This window comes from Octodon degus, unplaced genomic scaffold (assembly GCF_000260255.1).
Source record: "Octodon degus isolate 3935 unplaced genomic scaffold, OctDeg1.0 scaffold00209, whole genome shotgun sequence".
Lineage (NCBI taxonomy): Eukaryota > Metazoa > Chordata > Mammalia > Rodentia > Octodontidae > Octodon > Octodon degus.
Genome location: NW_004524785.1, coordinates 2,363,929 through 2,387,164, shown reverse-complemented (window position 1 = coordinate 2,387,164; position 23,236 = coordinate 2,363,929). Strand labels below are relative to the sequence as shown.

Below are 23,236 nucleotides of genomic sequence, written 5' to 3'. Positions count from 1 at the left end.
TCTCTCTCTCTCTCTCTCTTTGTATTTGGTGCAGGGTCTCACTATACAGCTCAGACTCAGTGATCCTCCTGCTTTCAACCTCCCCAGTGCTGGGATTACAGGTCTATGCCATGACATCTGGTCTTGGTGGCCAGCTCAGCATGTGCAGGGCAGGGCAGACAAGGCGTGTGGGGTAAGGGATCAAATCCTGGTTCCTGATCTTGCCTAAGCAGGTGCTTAGTCCACTGAGCTATGGCCTCTGTTTCTGAGTTGGACATTCTCTAAGTCCATGTGTCTCACAGAAGGAATACCAAGAAAGCTCCCCTTTATCACACAACAAATGTGACTGCTAATCCACACTGGTAAGGTTGGAATTTACTGGAAGAGACAGAGTTGTTTACTACCTGCGAGGTTCAGCAGGCCTGGGAAGTCCACCTATGATGAATAAAGAATGAACTGTCATCTGGAAGTAGGCTAAAGACCCTCACAACTTGACACTACAGGAACTAGACAAGAGCTGGATGGGTGGGTAGATAGACGCATGGAAGGATGGGTGAGTGGGTGGGTGGGAGGATGGATGGACAGATGGATGGATAAATGGATGGATGGATAAGTCTTGTCCAATTTCAAAGTCTGTAAGGATGGCAAGAAAGATACTCATTGTTTCTAAAATGTAATTTGTAGCCTAAGGAAACCTAGGTTCTCAGAATACTTGGCTTATTTTTCTAGTTCTAAGTATTATTTTTTTTAAAATATCCTTCACAAAAGGGCTCCTCTAAGACTGGGCAATCATTCTCAAACATACTTACATTTATAGCTGCCCTACTCTGTGTGTTTATGAAACACAAAGTGATGTCATAATTTACAAAAAATATGGAAAAAAATCAAATGAGTGTATTACTTATCTATGGCTTCAAATGCTTATTATTTTTGCATTGAGTTTAAAACATACACATATTTATTTACCACACTATACAGCAGATACCAAAAAGAATGAGTAGGTCACTAATACCCGGTACCAACACCCAGATTCACAAATGAGTAAGAACCATCATTAAATTTTCATGTCTTGGTTTATGAAAGGTATATACCTCTGGTTGAAAACAGATCACTAGTCATTTGTGTCTTGATATAAATTAATCTCTCAGATCCTTTCTAAAACCCAACTGTAGAATGTATCACTGAAAGATGTAGATCTGACTAGAATTCTTGGAGACACAAAGGGAGCACTGTGAAGTCCCACACAAACCTTGCTGACATCTTCACTTTAGGCAATCTGAGCCATTGAGACACCCCTGGCACCTACCAAAATGACAGCATCCCCCACCAAGGCATCTTCACTGATGACAGCACTGTAGACATCCTGGCTGAACCTGGGAGGGTTGTCATTCACATCTGTGAGGTTGATGCTGACAGTGGCTGCAGCACTGAGAGCTGGGGTTCCCCCGTCTTTAGCTTCCACAACCAGGAAAAATGTTTTGCATGACTCATAGTCCAGGGCTTCAGACACAGAAATACCTCCTTGGGATAAAAATAAGAAACTTTAGATTTGACTAGGGAGAAAACATTGGTCATTTGATCCATAATTGTGGTAATATTTGCAATATCACTTTCAGCCAGAAATTTTAAATATTCAGGATTTCACTTAATGCCTCCTTGGAAGCATTCCAAAAGTCTGATTAATGCTGTCAGTTAAAGCTCAGCTATATGTCAAACACAATACCGAAGAAGAAAAACTTTTGTAAGTTTCTGTAACAGTTTTTGAATATCTCTGACACAGCATGAAAATCTCTGCTCTTACATCTCAGGAGTGGGGACATAGGCCAGCATTTCTGATGAGTCTCTCCTGATTTCCCAACTCAAGAAGACTAAGAACGAGTTGAGATGTGTGGGTGTGATTGTTGTCACCCTGCTCCCTGTCAGCGCATAGAAACCTGTAGACTTAGGCTGAATTTACTTAGCCAAGAAGATGCTTTGCCAGATTATAATGCATATACAAAAAACTACTATGGCACAAAGAAGACAAAGATCTCTGGAAGCTTCAGCAAAAAAACAAAACAAACAAACAAACAAAATTACCTGGGAATCAGACAAGTCAGTGGCCAAATATTCAACTTGAGTTCTCTATGCACACTTACAGAACATACATGTCACAGAAGTATTAAAATTAAGCAAATAAAATAAAGGAAAGCAGCTAGTTGAGTGCCATCTCTAGGAAGGGCTCTCTGAATGCGACATCCCTCTTGTCCCAGCCCTCCCTGGTGAGGTGACCCAGTCCTGTGTTCTGAAGGTTGTCACCGGTCTTTACACAGCTACAGACCAGTGCTCAAGGGCATTTGCTTTTCTCTCAACTGGAAACAGTCAGTAGAACAGGTGAGGTCACAGCCATACACAAAACCAGAAAACTTGTCTACTTGCTAAGAGTACTGATAGGCTGCTACCACTTCAGGTGTGAAACTGATTATATCAATAACAACAGCCTCTCTCTTCCCATAATTCAGTTTCCTTAGCACTTACCACCCCAGTGCTTTACTTTGTACCCTCATCTAGCTATCTGGTGCTGAATTTAAATAGTATTTAACTATTTTCCCATAGTGTTTACATACAATGGCTATCATTAGATAGGAAAAGGTTAATACTTATTTAAATGAAGGAAACCCCCGTACATTTTAATTTGAAGTAATGACCTTAATAAACAGAGATACTGCTGGGAAAAGCTGCTAACGCACTTTCTCTGTCAATGTTTCTACCTACTTGTAATTAAGATGAGGACAATGTCTCCTGAATTGTTTGCATCTTCATGGTTAGTTGTGTTATCGTATATCAAGGTTAGAAGCAGCATTCCAGAGTCAGGAATATTTGAATTCAAATCTTGAATATTTACTAACAATGGGAACACTTAAACTCCCAGATGGAAAATGTGAGGATTATCTAAAGATTTAATAGGAAGTGAGCATATTTGCCATGTTAAATAAACACTGCTAATTATGAAAGCTTCTTTGTAGGTACTGACTACTCAAAAGAGAACAGATCTTCTTTGTCACTTTGCTTAACAGGTATATAGGACTTGAATGATGAGGGACAGAGGTTCTTAAGGAGGCAAGGTAAAAGACTTCTTATCTAAAAAATGGGAACTGCTTTAACTGTTTATAGGGGGATCGGGAAACAAATGAGAATGTACATGAAAGGACTGGTTTTTTTTTTTTTTTTTTTTTGTATTTTTTTAGGGAAGGGTCTACAGGGCATTCAGGGTCTCACTACTAGATTGGACTTGTAATGAACTACCTGTTTACAGCCTCCCAAGAGCTAGGATTACAGGCGTGCACCATCACATTCAGTCTCTGAAAGGGCTTTTAAATAGAAATCCAAACAGTAGGAAAATAAAGAATGTATATATTTCGTTTTCAAAGGATGGGCAAACATCCTTCTTACATTATGATTTTATGTACCCAAATTGCTTCTAGGATTAACTCACGGATAAACACCAACAACAGCTGTCTTCTTGTTGTTTTGACTTTTATGTAACTTTTCCCCAGGTGACGCTACCCATTCCCCCCGAGTCGGAAAAGCTCACAGCTAGAAATGAAGGCATTGTGATTAAGGAGAGTGAGCACTATTTCCAATCAACTGGGCTGCTTGTCTACTTGGGGTTATTGGTTTGGGGAGGCCATGCAGGTCACCATGCAGAGTATAATCAATGTCTGCCTTGGCCAGTGCCTAGACAGCAGCAGTACAGGTATACATGGTGGCCAGGGGAGGCTCAATTCCTGCAGCATTTTTTTCCCCCAATATATGCAATATGGTCCGATATGGTCCAAGAGAGCTGCAAACAAATGTTTTTGTATGGAATATGAACATTACTTTATCCCCACATTGAGGAAGCACATGTGTGCTCCAACTCTTCCAAAAGTCAACTTGAAAGTCAAGTATTTGCCAAGTAGGTCCGTGCCTAGAAGATTGGAATTTAGCCAGAAGCAGCATGCTGGGTGTATGCTGGGTCTGTGTGCAGATCCTGCCACCAAAACACTTGCTTCTTCTGGGAAGGAGGGAGAAGGAAAAAGAGCCTACCAAGGATGGCGGCTTGAGTGTTGAGAGGAGAGAGGTAGGATAGAGTGGAGCCTTGAATGTGAGTACAATGCTATTACCTACCTGTCTTTGGATTGATCCTAAATTTTCCCTGTTCATTTCCAGACCGGATAAGATATGTAATCTCAGCATTTGTGCCAATATCTTTACTGGTGGCAAAAACAGCCAGAACTTGGGTGCCAGGAGAGGTGTCCTCAGGCACTGTCACCAGGTAGTCCCTCCTCTCAAACACAGGTGGGTTATCATTGATGTCCAGGACAGTGATAGTAATGGTAGCAATAGATGATAGAGATTGTCCAGGACTCTGGTCGGTGGCTTGCACACTGATGTTGTAGGAAGACTGCTGCTCTCGGTCCAGCGGCTGCTCCAAGGTGATGATTCCGGAAGAGCTGTCGATGGAGAAGAAGCCATTGGCCGAGAATGCCAGAGAATACACCACATTCCTGTTGATGCCTACGGTAGACAAGGCAAGAACGTGAGTGGCCAGGATCATGGTCAGGTGCTCTGCGCTAAAACATTACAGCTTCCCTGACTTTTGCAGGGTCACCACAGAAAAATGGTCACTACAGAAACAGAGGTTGTCTCACACAAATGTAAACTTCAGTTTGTAAAAAAGTATGCAATTCATTTAAAAGCTAAAGCAACTGGAAAAATATTGGCAATAAATATCAGAATTAATTGGGTATTCTTTTCGTTTGTTTGTTTGTACACACAGGGCCTCACTATGCAGACTGGACTCATAGTGATCCTCTTGTTTTCAGCTTCCCCAGATCTGGGATTACAAGTGTGTGCCACCATGCCTGGACTCAATCACTGGCTCAGCGAGCCCAGGGTTAGGGCCTGCATTACATGTGGTATCAGGGATTGAACCCTGGTCCCTGCATTTGTCTGAGCAGGTGCTTAGTCCGCTGAGCTATCTCACTGGCCCTCAATTGGGTATTCGTAATGTATCACCCCAGATCTTTAAGAAAACCACTGAAACATTAATAGATATATGGGTAGAGATTAACCACAAAAAGAGAAATATAAATAAATTCCTTCAACAAATACATCTCTAGAATGTACCAGGACATATTCCAAGTGCTACAACTTCTGGCAATGGGTGAGAGCCCAGCGTTTCTGGAGGAAAGTTTTATATTCTATGAAGTGATGGTTGTGATATGTACACTGTGAGTGTTGGGATGTGGCTTAGATACTGAGGGGACATCTCCAGTGGCTGCCAGACTGCAAGGAACCAGAGAGATTGGTCAGCAACCTGCGGGATTAAGGGTTGTGATACTAGTAGCTTGAATGTGGGGCATGGAGTGGAGACGGGTGAGAAGGGTCTGGGCTCCAGCTCTCCTCTGAGCACACAGGTGCTTAGGAGCGAGGGCATCTGGGGATATTTTCTCAACAAAGGAACGTTTTCTGGTGGGAAAACTGGCAGGACACAAGACGCTAGGGGAAGAAAAGCTTGCAGGAGGACACTGGCGTGAAAGAGAGTTGCCACAGCTGAGATGGAGAGTGCCGCAGAAGGAGCAGATTTGGATGAGACACCAGGGGGCCTATTAGGATTAAATCTGAGAGCAGGGTGTGATGGTGCATGCCTTCAACCCCAGCACTTGGGAGGCTGAGGCAGGAGGATCACTGTGAGTTCGAGACCAGCCTGGGCTGCAATGTGAACTAAAGGTCGGGAGACCCTCTCTTAACACCCCTGCCAAATGATTAAGTTTGAGAGGTAGATTTGATATTCAGTGGATATAGCAAATGGAAACTTAGGTAAAAGATGCTAAAGTTCAGAGAAGGAGCCCAAGCTGGAGCCATAAATTTGAGGATCATCAGTGTACAGGTAACACCCAACATCACGAGCCTTGCTGAAGCCATGGTGGAGGACAGAGGACAAAAAGAAATCCCCGGGGCCAGCGAGCCTGGAGCACTCCATCAAGAGAGTGCTCCAGCTCTATCTCAAGAAATGCACTTAATTACCCAAATATTATTTATCTACCATAAAATTAAAATGTCTCAACCAGGAAATGCCCAGCAATAGCCAACAAATTACTGAATGACTGAACTAACATCTGGTTTGAAGGATGCTTTTGTTGGAGGATCTCGGCATTTCAAAATGATTCAGACACCTCAAATTTGCACAAAAAGAAAAAAAAAAATCCATACAATTAAATGAAAAGCTAAAGAAACTGGAAAAATATTGGCAACAAATATCAGAATTAATTGGGTATTCTTAATATATACCCTTATTCCAGATCTTCAAGAAAAACTCCAAGATGCTAATAGCTACATGGGTGTCTGATATGTTTTATCTTTTATGATGAGCTTTTAGTCATTATCATTTATAAGAATGAGAACATTACAGTTTTGTTGGTGGAAAAGTGGTAGCACCACTGTAACTACACTTGTTCTTAATGAAAAGTCTTCAGTCAGAGAGCTCTAACTCTGCCAACTATCTCCTGTGAATCATAGAACCCTTGAATATAAGCTGAGGACTACTTATGTTTTCTTTCTAGCATAACACCTCACCAAGAAGGCAGACATTTGCCAATAATAGGACTTAAACATTTTTCCCCAATACACAATTTTCCTTCAGTCTAAATTCCCAGCAAACCAGTGCAATCATATATCTGAAGGGATGACATGAATCTCATTATGTGGCTTTAACCAAAAGGTCAACATGGAGATATTGCTCTTGGTTTCATTCCAGAGAGTCCATTTTTTCCCAGAGTTTCATTTCCTTTTATGTCTCTTTCTGAATATCCTTGCCCAGTCATATATAAATGTCTGCCCCTGATTTTATTTGTGCTGAGGTTGAAAATAAGAGGGTTTTCTCCCTTGCCATCCCATGAAGTAAAACTCTACAGCAGACCTTATAGGGTGCTTTCTGGGTAGTTGTGGAGTGGTACAAGAGTAAATTCTCTGACATAAATTCTTAGACTAAAAATATGGAGGGCTGTGGAGGTGATCGAGCATGTACGTGAAAAGTAATAGCCCTTTTTGATGTCCGTGGAGCATGCGCCTTGGAAGCTGCCTTGACAGATTTGGTCCTCTCAGGACACTGTTAAAGTCATGAAGGTGCGTTTATGGAAATACAGCAGTAACTGACATAAATACGTGACGTAGGCTTTCAAATCACGCATATTCTGTACAGATTTGAATTTCAGTCCAACACGTGGTGGACTGTTTTTGCCAATAGGAAGAGCAGGCTGGTGAGCAGGAATGACTACAGGATCTTGTATCTGCCTATGTTTTGACAGCTCTAAAGCCCATTTCACTGAGGCATTAGCCAAGGGTTAAGGGACTTGTCTGTGGCCACCAGCAACTTTAGGCATGCCTGAGAGGTACCAAACAAATTCCTGTTTCCCTCTGGTTCCTTGCTCAGCCCCCTTGAAGATTTTAAGGTATCTGTACCTGGAAAGTTAACTTCTTCAGACCTAAATACCATTTAGGGCAGTAATTTTGGACTCACTGTCCTGGAACTGTTGAGTAAGGAGAGGTAAGAGGTTGGATTGTACCCTTGTACTCTATGGTGCTTTGCAGCAGAAAGCCCCAAAGGAAGCAGCATTCAACAGCTGCTTGTGTTTGCTTCATTTGGACAGATAGCTGCAGTCTAATTAAACATGTCCCCTAGGTCCCAGGGCTGCAGCTTTCTCTTCGGCCTTACTCGGGAGCGTTTGGCAAGGCTCTGATCCCTGAAGGAAGGAAGGAAGAGATGCCCTGTTCTGCAAGCTCCCCGCTCAGCAGGGCACCCCTGTTGTTGGAGAGCTGAGTTCACACAGCTGACAAGCATCAGCCACAAAGACCACAGCTTCCCTCCGGGCAGATTCTGTTCATTTAAACTTGGTGGGGGATAGTTTTTCCACTTTGCCCCAGCAGAAAGCCATGCTCCCTTCCGACTCACTGACCCACTTCCCAACCCCCATCCTACCTTCCTACAGAATCCTCTGCATTCACAGGAGGAAGAACTGGGGGATTTACGGTTCCCCTCACCTGTCTGTTACCAACCAGACTGAGATGCAACAAGACTAGCACAGTGGGGTGGGGGCTACCCTACTCTACAACTTGGTAGACAACATCACTTATGATTTGCTAGTTCTCGAGAAAATGCTGAACAAACTTAGAACATATTAAAACACTAATTCAGGAACAATTGCAATGATTTCAATAATTTTTAGATATCAAGTCAGACATTCAAAGGCAAATTCAGGGGCTGTACTTCTGGTGAGGCTTCCAGGCGATGCAGTGCTGGTTCTGTTAAATGAATACAGTTCCTGTCACTAAAGTGGAAACTTTCTAGCCAAAGAGGTCTGATAAATGCCATCCTTCAAGTTGCTACCCTTTTACTACATAACCAGCAGAAAAGATGAACCCTAGCGGAACACTTGCTTGCTAATTGGTGTAATGCTCCTGCTGCATGTCACAACGAGTTATATTAAGGTATAACATTAATCCATCACTTTGTGTCTGTGTTTTTTTAGTATGTAATTCTCCTCTCCAATTTGAGTCTAATTTAATGAGTGAAGATGGAGCTACTTAGCTTCTTAAAATGCTGAAATTCTGGACTACCAAAAGAAGTTTGATTTTCATTATAAGTGAAGTTTTTGCACATTAGCTGTGGCAAATGGAGCAGGCAGCTCTTCAGAGAATTAAAATCAAGTAAAAAGAGAATGATTAAAATCCTTATTTGCTCAAAGGAAGTAATCATGGCATTTTGTAGCATAGGATCGAGGGAGAAAAGTAGCATATAGAAATTTCTGGTAGGGAAGGCTGTGAAATCCTGGTGTGAGCAGCCAGCACACGTACACCTTTTTCCTTGGAAGGGTTCTAAATGGAGACTATGTTTCTCCCACTTTGGCCAAACAGAAGAATGGACATTTAGATATAGAACTATTTATAGTAAAAGTCAATGTTTAAAGTGAAGGGAATGTGGTCTAGTGTTGAAAGGCAGGAGGCCTTGCTTTGAATGTATGAGCTGAACAAATTATAAACACATATTTGGAAGCCATTTAACTCCATCGTGTCTCACTGTTAGACTGGGAAATACCAAGTAAGGTGGTATCTGAGATTATCTCCAGCATTATGATTCATTTTCAAATTCAACAAATATAGCCTGCCTTATTTCTGTTTCCAGTGGACTTCCCCCACCCTCCCACTGCTCATCAAGTTGTTGGACTTGAGCCTACAGGGGCCAAAATTAACACAGTAGAAGTCCACATTAAGCTAGATAACAATGAGTTATTGGAATCAGCTGGGTAAGAAGTAACAACACAGCGATTCATACAATTCAGTTTACTGTTCAAGAACCACTCATATGGTTTATGGTGATACAAAATTTTATGCTATAGAAAGAAATAATCCCTAGTGCTAGGTTAATGCCTAAGGATCTAACCCAATAGCAGGATGACTTAGCTCCACATCTGAGATTGTTGCAGGCATTGGAATCGGCCCCAAATCAAATCAGAACACTCTGGTGTTGGCAAGAGTCTCCAACACAGCAAATGCATCAGGCTTATTTCGATCTGGATTAAGAAGCATTTTCTCTTCTTCTAAGATCTGCTCCTTAAGCCTAAGGGGCTAACAAGAGCTAAATTATGTTTGTTTTATGTCAGTTTTCTCCTGGAAGCTGCTGTGACTCCCTCTCTGAAGGCCTTTGTGCCATTCACCTTTGTGCCCTGTGTCACCTGCACAGGGACCAGTCTGTAAGTGGCACCAGAAGGAGGAGGGTGGTATTAAATTCTTGTAAATCAGCTTTCATAGAAGGATATGAATTTATAGGGAGCTGGGAAATAGAGAAGAAATAATGTCAACAGGTTTTATTCATTTTTATATAAACCTGATTAAGGTGTCATAGTTTATATTTACTAATATGAATATATCTTAAGGGTCCAGATCCTAAATTCTAGAAAATACATAATCTTAGGAAAATGCCTCATTCCCCAATATACAGAACAATTTCAGTCATCCTTTAAGGACCTTCCTTATACATTGAGGTTATGTTTCTGACCTTCCATTCTCCAGGCCATCTAATAACTTCTTTTTTTTTTATGTATTTTAGTACAGAGTCTCACTATGCAGATTGGCCTTGTAGTGATCTTTCTATTTTCAGCCTCCCAAGTGCTGGGATTACAGCCGTGTACCACCATGCCCATTCTCACTCGCTGTCTCAGCACTCCCCAGGGGCAGGACCAGCACAGCATGCCGGGGATTGAACCTCGGTCCCTGTGCCTATCTAAGTAGGTTCTTTCGTCCACTGAGTTATTGGGCCATCTCTTAATAACTTGTTTTTGAACCAGCATTTTCTCCTCTCTTTTCAAATCAGTATTCTAAATACCACATACATGTTTAGTTTTCACCATCGTTATGATCATACTTGGTAATTAAGTCATACTTTTATTTAAATAGGATTATCCTTCAAAGAAAAATGATGAACAAGAGATACTTGACTATGTTACTGCATGTTTTGGAACAGCCTTAAAAGCCAGTGGTATTTCTTTTGAGAGTGGAAGATTTCTCTCACAAGGCCCAAGCAATGTCCCTTTGATTTAATAAGGATTGACCAAGTGCCACTTGTTTGGTCAAGTACTGCTGGGCTGAACTAGGAGTTAGGGATGTCAAAGACATCATCCCTAACCCCACAGTGTAGCAGAAGTATTACTTAAGCTAGATAGTTCAGAGTGCATCCCTTCCTTATCAACTTTACTAAAACTCTGGATCCAGGTCTTCCCCAGCTACCCAAAATAGTCACTGCGGTGGCTTGTTTGTTTCCACCAAAAACCCTGCTGAAATTGAACCCCCATTGTAAGATGTTAGGAGGTGGGCCTTTTGGGAGGTTGCTGAGTCATGAGAACTCTGCCCGCATGAATGATTAACCCAATTGAGGACTAATGGATTAATAGTTAATGGATTATCTCAAAAGTAGATCTATTATAAAGCCCAGTTTGTCTCTGCCTTTTGTGTGCACCCCTCTTCCCACATGAGGCTCTACCCTGCTCTGTGAGCGCAGTCCCCATCCACAAGAAGCCCCGCACCAAACATAGTTCTGTGACCTCCTATGTGCTTTCTGCAGACTCTCCTCTGGAAAAGCTTTCACACTGAATTTCTCCAGTTGCTTCCTCTCCTGTGTTCTTTAATGTCATTTTTCCTCTTTTTTTGTACTACCATTAGTTATATTTATGTTCTCTCTCCTACCAGACTAATGCAACTATGAGAAGAAGGGACTATATGATGCATTTTTGTGTCTCAGTATTGAGCATAGACTCTGGCACACAGAAAGTAGTGAATGTTGAATGCAGATGAAACAACCAGTGGACCAAAGCAAGTATAACATCATGCATGTGCTACATACATATGCCTACTGCAAATGCATACTGTACGGGACCTCCAAAGGATGAGGAAACAAAAAGCATTTAATATTAAAATTGTGCATGTAAAATACCGGTAGATGTATTCCACATTATTACTAAACAGATGTTTAACAACTAGCAACTACTCAACTGTTGTACAAGGAGAATCAATTGAATAAATTATGGCCTATTTATATCAAGTACATATAGAGCTATGTGGTAGCTGTCCTGATGGGACTGACAACATGATTGTGCTCCATGCAAAATTAAGATTCAAGGATACTTTAAAAGTATACACACACACACACACACACACACACACACACACACAGAGCATTAAGTCAATTTGGTTCCATAGGAGTGGTGTTGCTGTGACTATATCTGACAATGTGGATTACAAACTTTTGGGAATGGCTTATGGGAAGAGATAGAAAAGCTCGGAGATGTTCTCTACTACTGAAGCACTGCAATGCCTTCAGCTCTTCTGTATGGGAGATTCTGGTCACAGCTCCGAAGGCCACAATGCTGATAGAAAGCCGGCCTGTAAAGACCGGACTGGGGAGGTTTCTGCTGGGAAGAATAACTACACTGGTTGTTGGATTGCAGGTGATTTATGTTACGGTTTGGAAGAAAGTTTATCTGCATATGCTCCTGTCCAGAGACTTTGCCTGAGACTGGGATTAAGCACAGTGGATTAGTCTTGCAAAAGATATCTCAAGGCTGTTGAATGTTGAGGCAGTGGCATGGCTATTGTTGGTGGCTTTTATTCAGGTATATGTTGACAGTCAAGAGCAAAGATTCAGCAGGATGATTCAAAATGTGAGTTTGGCCAGAAAGGAAGTGCCAGGAAGACTGTGGATTGCAAAGATAGAGCTGAGATCTCTACTGCCCAGGAGGAACAGGAGAATAGAGAAGATGTCCTGAGGGCATCAGAGGACGTAGCAGTTTCTCCCTTTTGTAGCCGCACAATTGCAAGGATGAGGGACTTTGCTTTGAGGAGGAAGCTGCAGAGCCCCATATTCCAGAATGGAGGCAGCGGCTGCATGAGATTCCAGAATGGTGCTGGCATAGAAAACTTGTTCCACAGAGTCAGGGTCAGCATGCTCAACAATCCAGGCACTTGACCCCTACAGCCAAGAGAGAGGAAAGCCTGGCTACTGCTCCAGCTGACAGCAGACCTTGGTATCATCCATGTGGCACTGGTTTGAGGCACATGCAGAATGCAGGAGTTCTGAAATTAAGAAGGCTTCCACCTAAATTTCAGAAGGCCTGGCAGGCCAGGCAATGTGCCCCTGAGAGGGCAGTGTGTAAAGCTGTGAGTAAGAAGCCTATTCATTAGAAACTCCAGATGACTGAAAAAGCCAGGAATGTGGATTGTATAAGGAGCACTTAAAAAAGGGAACAAAGCAGGCCTGAGTGAGAAGCCATGGGAGCTACCTGCTGAAGTGCCATAGGGGTAGAACCATGTAAGGGTTTTGGGGCTCGCAACTCATTAGAGATTGCTTTGGATATTCCATATGGAACTACAGGATTTAATCCTTCTGGATTTTGAGCTTGCTTTGGTCCCAGTGCTTTGTATCCTGCTGCTTATACCTTTTGGAGTGGTAATGTTTATCTTGTGCCTCTGAATGTTGGAAGTGTTTAACTTTTCATTTGCAGGGGCTCACAGCTAAGAGTTTGCCTTAGATCTTGGAGGTGACTTGGGACTTGGACTTTTCAGAAATGCTGAAGCTGTTAGGACTTTGACAGCTCTTAGAGATGGACTAAATGCCTTTTGCATAAAGGGATGTGCATGAGTCTTTTGGTGGGGGCTCAGAGCAAAATGTCATGGTCCCAATGTAATATAATGTTCAAGTTATAAAATGCTCATAAGCTTGTCTATGTATCTGGAAAATGATTTAAGGAAATGTCTGGTTGCCAAGTTGACAAGGGGTGGATTGTACTGGTTGATACATTGTGTCAACTGGAGAAGTTTAGAAGTTTAACTGACTCAGCAGAGAGTCAGGATTCTTAGTTGTAAACATCCTCATCCTGTTCAAGGAGCAGATATGGACATTGTGTGAGTTCTACCTCAAGCCCCAGGATAGTTAGTTTATAATATAAGGAGGAGAGAGAGGCTGGCTAGAAGCCACAGCTGTTGCTCTTTCCTTTGGTCTTCACTGTTTTCTGCTGCCTTAAACAGCTGCCCTCTGCCATGTACCACTCTGCCTGGGAGCCAGCTAAATATAGACTGAAACTTCCATGAACTGTGAGCTAAATAAACCTTTCCTCTCTTAAATTTGGGTGTCAGGTATTTTGTCTCAGCAATGAGTAAAAAGTAACTGAGACAGCCCTGTTCCTCTGTATATGCTACACACCTACAATGCCGGCCTCTTTTGCTGGTGAGCCTGCCTTCTAGGATACCTGTACAGCCACATCTCATCTGGGTACAGACTCTTTCAAATGTCTACAGTTTGACCCTATGCTAGGTTTGAGATGTTTGAGTAAGCAAATTAATTCATCCACTAGGTCTTCAAAACTCCATGTATATTAGTGCATAGGTTGTCTGGGCTGGGCTGCTATCTAACAATCTTGCTTAAAGGGTTTTCTATGTGAGCAACCAAGTGTGACTATTATTGGGTCAATTCATCCATCCATCCAATAAGTAGTCAAGAGTCCCTGGCAGGCTTTCAGGATGCAAAGAAGTGTGTTCCAACACCTCTTACCCCACATATGTCATTTTTTTTCAGGAAGAAAAATATATAGACATGATTATTGGAGAGGGTCAGTCAAGAATTCATATTTCTTTTTACTTTCTTTCTTTCTTTTTTCTTTTTTTTTTTTTTTTTTTTTTTTTTTTTTTTTTTTTTTTTTTTTTTTTTTTTTTGGTACTGGTGATTGAACTAAGGACCTTGCGCTTGCCAGGCAAGTGCTTATGCCACTGAGCTATCTCTCTGGCCCAGAGGTCAAGGTAAGTTTTCCAGAGAAGAAAACCACTGAGTTGAGTCATGAAGAAAAGACAGATATTCTCAGGAATACTAGAGTGGTCAAGTGACATAAATAAAGGGCATTTCAGGTGATGGAACACCCACGAAGTTCTGAATGTGGCAAGGTATATCCCCAGGAGAGTAAAGGGCTCCATATTCCTAAGTCTTCAGCTTAGAATGGTAGGAGCTGATATTAACTAGTTTCAAAGCCAACTGCAAGTTAATAGAGTTATTATAACCCATTATAGCCAGAATAAACTAGAAATTGGGCCTAAATTAATAAGTAAATTAGCAGGAAAAAAACAAAGTTGGAAGGTCCTTGTTGAGGAGGATGTGTGGGTAGAAGTATTTGGCAACATTAGAGAAGTTATTAGAAGAATTCTCCAGCAGATAATGGACAGCATAATCATGCTTGTCAGGGCGGCCCCAAGAGCTGAAGTGATGGCATGCGTGCCTCTTGTGGCCAACCTCATAACCACACTCTACTGAGCCTTAGCACGACCTGAAGAGACACAGGTAAAAACCCAGTGCCCTTGGAGTTTCTGCACAGAATACTTAATGGCAGGTACAAAGTCCACCAGCTATACTAGGCCTCACTCAAATCAATCCCTTCATTGCTGTGTTGTATCCAAAATGATTTAATTTAGTAGTGCTAATGTCTGTCACCTGCAGCCTCATCCACAGATGAGATGGAACAGGAATTGAGCGAATTTAGGAGAGCGCATCACTGTTAGAGATCCAGGTTCTCTGCCAGAGCTTCCTATGAGAGTCTTTCTGGAGGAAATTGCTATTTTGCTTGGTAACTGTCTAGGACAAGTTAGATTTTTTAAAAAAAGCATAGTAGTAATGTTAGTTTATATGTATTAAAGCAATGATTCCTAGGTGAGCAAGGTATTGATCTGTCTCCAATTTCCTGAATCAAATTTTGGAGATGGAGCCTTTGCATGTTTGTTTACTTATTTAGCTTATTTATATTTATATTTATTTATTTATTTATTTATTTTTTCAAAATTTTATTGTTAAACAGATAGCAATAAGACAGTTTCAAATCAAATCGGAAGTACAGTTTCAACAAATAATACACTGCATATATTTTTCTTAGTGGTTAATTGCTGTACAAGATGCGGACTTGAGATCCTATTTACAAACACCATTAAAAATGGCAGAAGTATTTTTTTTTTTTGCTCCGAATACCTTCAAGGCATGACTGGCTGGCTTGTGTTGTGGGGATCGAACCACAGCAACCTGAGCCTGACTGCTTTGTTGAAGCAGCCACTTAAAGAACTGAGCTAAGGGGCAGGCCCCCCCTTATTTATATTTTTAAAAGCTCTGAGGGAATTTTGATAGCCATCCAGGGCTGATGAGCAGGATGCAGAGTAGATGCTCAGAGCGATTAGGGAACTAAGAAAAGATAGAATACTTAATTGGATTTCATCCCAAAGCCACTGTATGATATTACTTCCTAAAGTGATAGAATGTTGTAAAAGAAGTGAGAAGGTATCAAAGTCCTGTTATAGGGTTATAGGGACCTCAGCCGAAGGTAAATAATTCAGGAAGGGGTGTTAATGGAACTCCAGAGAACTCTGATTTTCATCTACTGCCCATAGATGTCATGGGAGGAACCACCTAACGTATTTGAACCTCAGCGTCTTCATCTGGAAGTGGGAGCACCAAGATCTATGCTTTCTTACATGTGTAAGTTCTTTGAGATCTCTGGAGAAAGCTTTCAAATATGGAATTGTAGATTTTGATATTTACAGCGGACAAAGGGCTTTGACCACAAGGTCCTCCAGGAAATAACTCATGTCTCTCAGTCTTCAGGGTGGACTATTTAATTTTTACTGACATTTTAGCAGTCTCTCAGTCACCTTCAGAGATTTAACACTTTGGAGAATTACAGAGCTTTGAGGAAGAAAAGAAGAGGAAAAAAAAAATTAAATTGCTGACCTGTGCAGTTTAGAAGTAATCCTTTACAAGGCTTTAGGAAAAACACAGACTATATATTAAATTAGAGAAGGTATGTTGAATTCAGAACTGAATCTCTCTTGAAACATTTTCCAGTAGAAAAGTCAGGTACATAGAAATAAGCATTGTTTTAATGCAATGACATTTTTCATTAAGATCCAGCTTGGCCACTAAGTCATTTTGGGTAAGTCTTTTGTCCCTAAGCCTTGATTTACTCTTCAGGAAAAGAATAATACTGACTGGAACTATTTTAGAACTTTTATAGAGATGATATCCTAAGATCAAGTAGGACTACAATTTTTACAGGAAGTAGGCCTTGTACCTCAGAGAGAGCTCATGAGTCTGTGAGAAAGGAAGCAAGGAGTAGCTGACAACTATCACATTGTCAACCATCTACTACCATCTCCAAGTAGCATTTCTGCCTGAACATGTAGGCCCTGTCCTGCTTGCCACTGATAGCCATGAGATTACACATCCTTCAGAAGGTAGGGTCTGCGGAAAGGTAATGAACATTGTAGGGCAACCTTAAAGATGTGTAGATATAATTCAAGATGCCCAGGAGGTTGCATTAACATCTCTGTTCTTTACTGGTGCAAGCCAAATGGTCCTAGAACTTAGCAACATAAAGAATCAATTAACACTTCATGATTAACATTCATTTTCCGGATGCTAACTCAGGTAGCGCTCAGTAGAGGATGAAGTGGGAGGCAAGCTGCTGGACAGGGCTGTGATTTCATGGGATGGCTCGGGTGAGGGGGACAGGGCTACCTCCAAGCTCCCTCAGGCAGTTGTTATGTCTTTACATCTCATACGGGCAAGGCAGGGCTGCCTCATGGCAGTACTGCAGTCCTCTCGTGGGCTGCCTGGCCCAAGGGAGTAAGAAAGCACACTATCGATTCAAGTGTGTCCTCTCAAAATGTATATGTTAAGGCCCAAATCTTTAATGAGACTGTTTAGAAATAAAGATTTGGAAGGTAATTAAGGTTAAATGAGCTCATTAGGCTGGGTTCTAATGTGACAGGGCAAGAGCTTTATAAGAAGAAGGGAGCTGGTGAGATAGCTCAGCGGTCTAAAGCACCTGCTTAGGCAAGCATAGGCAGGTGCAGGGAATGCGGTTTGATTCCCGGTACCACATGCCACACCAGCCCCACCCTCAGGGCAGGCTGAGCAGGCAAAAAAAAAAAAAAAAAAAAAAAAAAAGAAGGAAGGATGGAAGGAGAGATTTTCCTCTCTTTCTCCAGTCACATGTACCTAGGAAAGACCAAGCGAGCACTTAGCAAGGTGGAAGTTGTCTGTTACCCAGGACAGGGACCCTCACTAAAACTTAACAAATGCTTGCACCCTGAATTCAGACTTCTGGGCTCCAAAACTGTGAGGAAACTGATTTCTGTTGCTTAAGCTATGATATCTGGTAATAGACACCTAAGCAGAAAAATACTGAAGGTAACCCAGGAAGAATGCCACTGTCTTTTATTTATTTATTTGGTACAGAGTCTTGCTATGCAGCTCAGACTCATAGTGATCCTCCTGTCTCAGCCTCCTCAGTGCTGAGATTACAGTTGTGCTGGGTTTCAGTGGCTGGCACAGAGTGCCTGGGGTTCTGGGGCCAGCACAGCATGTGGGGATCGAACTCGGGTCACTGTGTTTGCCATGCAGGTACTTAGTCTGCTGTGCTATCACGCCAGTCCACCACTGTCTTTTTAATGATCTAAATATTGCCATAGCTCATGCATTATAAATGAATAAGTCCAGCCCACTCTCAGGAGAGGACAGTGAGGATGTCATGTGATTGCTGAGGGTCATGTGGTTGCTGTGGGTCATGTTAGGGACAGCTACAACAGGGACAAAATTGGCATCTCTATGTTCAATAACTGTAACTGAATTTGACACATTACAATATACGTTATGAGCAGCACATGTGATTTTATTACCAGTGGAAATTATGGATATTTTCATGTTCTTGTATGACTAATGCATATATCTCTGCTTACCAGTATTTCAAAATGGAAGTTATTTCACCCATTCTGCTAGATCTTGCTATTTAATATATTAATGAAGAAAGTCACATTGCTATATAATAACCTTAAGAAATAATTGGGCAAAATAAATTTGAAACCTTTTATATTTTGTTTCAATAATGTAAAACATTATTCTGAGGAATGATCTGTAGGTATCACCAATCGTTAATGCATTTGTGATACAAAACTATTAAGAATTCCCAAGCAAGGTGTTGTCAAAATGTAGTTCGGGGAACAGTGGTATCAACACTGCCCAGGGATTAGACTCAGGAGCAAATGGTCAGGTCTTTTCTCAGTCTCCTGAGGCAAAACCAGGGAGGGGCTCAGCAGTCTGTGTTTGAACAAGTCTCCCCTCAGCCTGATGCTCGCCAACTTCCGAGAAGCATCAGCCTGAGTCTCTTGTTCAGAGTTTCCATTCCCAACTGGCCCCTAAGCAACACTCACATTGTTGGTCTAGGGACTGTTGTTTGACAACCACTGCCTTGGACTGCAGTGTCACTGTCAGCTGGCTGTTCACCAAGCCTCCTGGGGCCCCCTTTGTAATGTCTGCAGCCCTGCCACTAACTAGCTTATGGCTCAGGGCAAGATTCTTCACTTATTAGAGTTTATTCTCATACTAAAGAGAATAAAAATCTGCTAACTTGCAGGGTTGCTATGTGAGTGGAAATAATTAATCTAAACCACTTGGCACAATGCCTGGCATAGAACAGAAGCTAAAAACGTAGATGTTAATAGCAACATTATGATTATCATTTAAAGTTCTTGTTAAGCACTGATTATTGCTTGGAAGGGGTTGGGATTATTACTGAAGAGCCATGCATCCAGTGCCATGCCAGGGTACTCATGAGATGCCGCAGGAGCTTGGAAGGGGAGATCTTATTCTAGTGGCTTTCTGAGTTCAAAGAGCTTTCTAATTATCTCTGGGGCAGGTCTCACAGTAATGCTTTGCAGCTGACGAAGCAAGTTATCGATCTCACATTATGGAAGAGGAAATGGAAGCAGAGGCAGGCCCTAAACCTGGGAGGTCCAAAGCTAGTCATCCAGGGCTGTTCTCACACTGGTGGGACCTCTGGGTTGCTAGATGTGTCCTTTGGGGGAACTGGGAACATCCCTGTCGCCTGATCCAGAAAGGAGGTGAGATACTATCCTTGCTGGGGAAGAAGTGGCAAAACATTTGCGTGTTTCCAGTGTAGCACAGGCAGAACTAACTTCTTTCTGATGCCTCACGTTGTTCCTCCTCCTTGTTCTCACCCAGAACCTGAAGGCAGCAGATGCTTCGGAATTTTCCTTTTCTTCTGGATGTCCTCTTCATCTGTCTGTCTGGCTTTTGAAGTCCAATGCAAAGGTGCTATACTTAGCCAGGTCCTCAACAGACTGGGGTTTCTGAGAGTACATACTAAATATCTATTTGTTTGTCTTCATGAAGGGTAATGATGGGAGACTGAAAAAATTGAACACTATCACAGGGAGCTGAAATTTAGTTTGGCCATTAAATATGTAAGTCAGTGTCTAGTGCTCCAGACATAGAGAAGTCGGCAGCTCTTATTCTTATAGGATGGTTCAGGCAGTACGTCCTCAGCCTCTGTCCCACCAAGAGGCCGGAAGCCACAAGCCCAGGGAACTTGACGTGCTTTTCCACCAGAGGTCCAGCATCTCCTTCTCAACACTTTCCTATGGATTCCTCTCATCTCGATATTTGGTTTTTTATGGATCCAACAAGAGGCCCTCAACAAAGACCAGGACGAGTCACAAGAGGCAGGAAAAGCGCTGGACAAGGTCACTTTGAGCAGTTATGTCAGTGAGGTCTCTTTCTAACCAACTTCAGTGATGACTCAGGTGCGTGTTCCTCTCAGTACGTGCTTTGCTTCTCCTCCAGAAGGCACTACGCTCTCAGAGCAAAAGGGAGCCCATGGCCCCTCAAGCCGTGCAGTTCCTGTGACAAGATCCGTGCCTCGGGAAGCTCACTCCAGCTTCTGCCTCGTGACACTGCACAGGGACTATAGCACTACACGCCTTAGGAGACTCTCAGTTCACAAATTTCCACTGTGGACAGAAAGCTTACATTATTATTATCATGGCCAGCCAGAACTGGGTGCCACATATAGGGGAGACTCACACACATACTTAGGTTGAAATGGCAGGGTTCTGGCAAAATACAGCTTTTCTTGATCATTTGCCTATTCTTCAGCTAGGAAGGTAAGAGAAAAGGAATCATTTTGGAAAACTCCAAATTTTTCATGTTTTCTCTTAATGTAGCTCACTCTACAAATCGGGCACACTATAGTCGTGTAATCTGGCACCTTCCCAGAATTCACTGGGAGGCGTGTCTCTTCTTCTTGTCTCACTGAATTCCTCTCACATTTCCCCTCACTGCTGTCCCAGAGCTGGGCAGCTCCTCAGGGCACCCAGCAGCTGTCCTGCCGGCCTTGGGGCAGAGCAGCTGACCAGGATAACCCCTTAGGACAGACTTGTATTCCCACTGGGTTCTCCTTCAGCGTGTTTCCTTAGTTTATTCTTTCGGAGTTTCAGCTTTTGTTCCTTTCTGCCTCTCCATTTCCTTTCATGTCTAAGGGCAAATGGTCCTGTCACTCATTCATGTTCTTCCCTTCCCCACCACTCTGGGATCTTCCAGTTGTCCTTTTCCATTTTCATCATTGTGGCAGAGACCATGTTTGGCTCCTTAATCTCCCAAGATCTTCCCTATGGTTTCTGGTTTCCTGTGCAGGACAGGCAGGCCATGCAACTATTTCTGGTGACGTGAGTCTCTCCCAAGCAGAGCCAGCCAAGAGCTGCCACGCTCCCTCTATGTCTTTCTTCTGCTCCTATGGTAACCTCAGAGGCCAAATGATAAGAAAGTGGAGTTGACAGATTTCTAAGTCTCTGGATGAACTGGTAACCTGCTCTTCACAGGGGCAAGAATTAAATGATTGATGTGTAAAGTCACTGAGACTTTTAAAAAGTTATCTCAGCCTTGCTAAATTTATCTTGACTAATAAAAACCTCATCTTTCTCTTGTTCTCTTACTTCCCCATTTTCCCTTCTCTGTCTACCCAAGTTCAAGCCCAGCCCTTAAGGCCCAACAGAAACGTTGATACTATTTCCTTAGTGGCCTTTGCTGAAAATTCATTGCTTATATTTGTAATATCTCTAAAGGAACCCGTGTCAGCATTTTACACATGCCGTCTGAATAAGCCCTATGAGAGCTGAAGTACTACTGCCATGTTTCTTGAAGTTTTCTTAAAATATTCACTTGTGCATGCCTGCTTCCTATTGCAATTATGAGAAAGATCGCCTCATTGTTCTCATGACTTGCGAACTTCTTAATTCCTAACTTCTTCTTAGAGGCTCGTAATTAAATTCCCGACATGTTCTAGATTTGTCAGTTCTCAGTGGGCACTAGGTCCCACTGTCGGTTGCCTATGCTTTCTCCTCGTACAGCACCGTCAACCAGAGCCCAACTTTGAAATCTCGACTAGCCCACCTATCTCGCCACTAGCCCAGACAATCTAAATCTGCAGATTTCACTTCTGAAAACTCAATCTGTCTCTCCGATGATTTTTTTTTTTTTCTTTTAAATCCCAAAGGCTAATCTTTCACTTTTACCAAGGCCTTTTACAACATTAGGAGCTTTTCATCAATATTTTCCTAGAAGCTTTATCCTGATTTGCTTTGTTCCAATCCATTTTAAAAATTCTATCATGATAGCATTCCCTGAGCCCAGAACTGTTTAGTTCATTTCTTTCCTACTCGTTGAATTAACTGTACAATCCCTAGCCTTCCTGAGCAACCACAACCGGGCCCTGGTCCACCTTTCCTGTTTCATCTCTCTTCCTAGGCTATCTGACGTTCCCCCAACTATTGCTAACCTTATTTTTGGGTCTGTGCCCTCCTGAACACGTTCCCTCCTCAGACTGGCGGTGTCCTGTTCATTATGGGAGCTCTGCCTTTCATGAAGAATATGCATGTTCCTTAGTCAGCCCCATCTCCGAAGCACATGGCTTGGGTCTGCCACTACACAATCTCCATCTTTTAGAGCCTTGCTGCTCTTCTGCAATGCTGATTACCTCGCTCTTCATTCCATTTTGCTAACTCGAATGGGAAATACATGTTCTGAGGTTCTACATTTTTCTAAAATCCCAGAAAGAAGTTCTAAAACTTGTAGAAATATTTTACAAGAGAGGAGTTGCTCATTAGGACATTTTCTTCCTTTATATTCCTTTTCCATAAGAGGAAAAAAATATGTCCTTTCACATTGTGAATATTTGAAAACTGGTCTCTTAACAAATTATGGACTACAGCATATTTTTCCAGCACAAATTTACATTAATTTCTGTGTCATTTTGACTAAAATGTTCACAGATTTCTTGCTCTGATCCTTATCGCTGTATATTTCTTTTGATAATTAAAAATCTCTCAGAGTCAGGGACCTGGGAACAAATCCCACTTCTACAGGTAAACTAAACCACAAGATATTCACCTCAGAAAGGTAATGTATCAAAAAGTCTCTTCATCTTTATTGAAAAGATAACATTCTTATAAATTTTTGGTCATGAAGTCATGTCAGTGGTTTATGGCATTGAAGGTATATTTAATCTTACAGGAAAAAATATCAATTTTATGGTAAAATCTAGATAATTGGTGTGCTATTTCTTAGAACGCATAAAACCTGAGTTAGAATTCTCTTGTTTTTCTGTTTTTATTTATCCTTGACCTACACAGTTGTTCTGCATTATCAGCATTCAAGTTATTTCATCATAAAGGATTTCTTATGGTTTGTGTCTAGGTTTTGCCCCAAAGCCTCATGCAGCCATAGGGTGACTTCTAGAGTTTGTGATTAATTTATGATCCAGTGCTGGGATTCTGGGTGTGAGTGCTGCTGGGATTATGGATA

At 42.0% G+C, this 23,236-nt stretch overlaps 1 protein-coding gene across 1 annotated transcript in view; it reads right to left on the bottom strand.

The window, feature by feature from the left end:
- Fat3 (FAT atypical cadherin 3) overlaps positions 1-23,236 on the bottom strand; it is a 574,624-nt gene that overhangs the window by 57,945 nt on the left and 493,443 nt on the right. Inside the window, exons 13-14 of the mRNA XM_004644764.2 lie at positions 4,129-4,518; positions 1,286-1,500 (exon numbers count right to left, since the gene is read on the bottom strand). Of these exons, the coding sequence (XP_004644821.1) occupies positions 1,286-1,500; positions 4,129-4,518 (605 nt within the window). The remainder of the gene's footprint in view (positions 1-1,285; positions 1,501-4,128; positions 4,519-23,236) is intronic.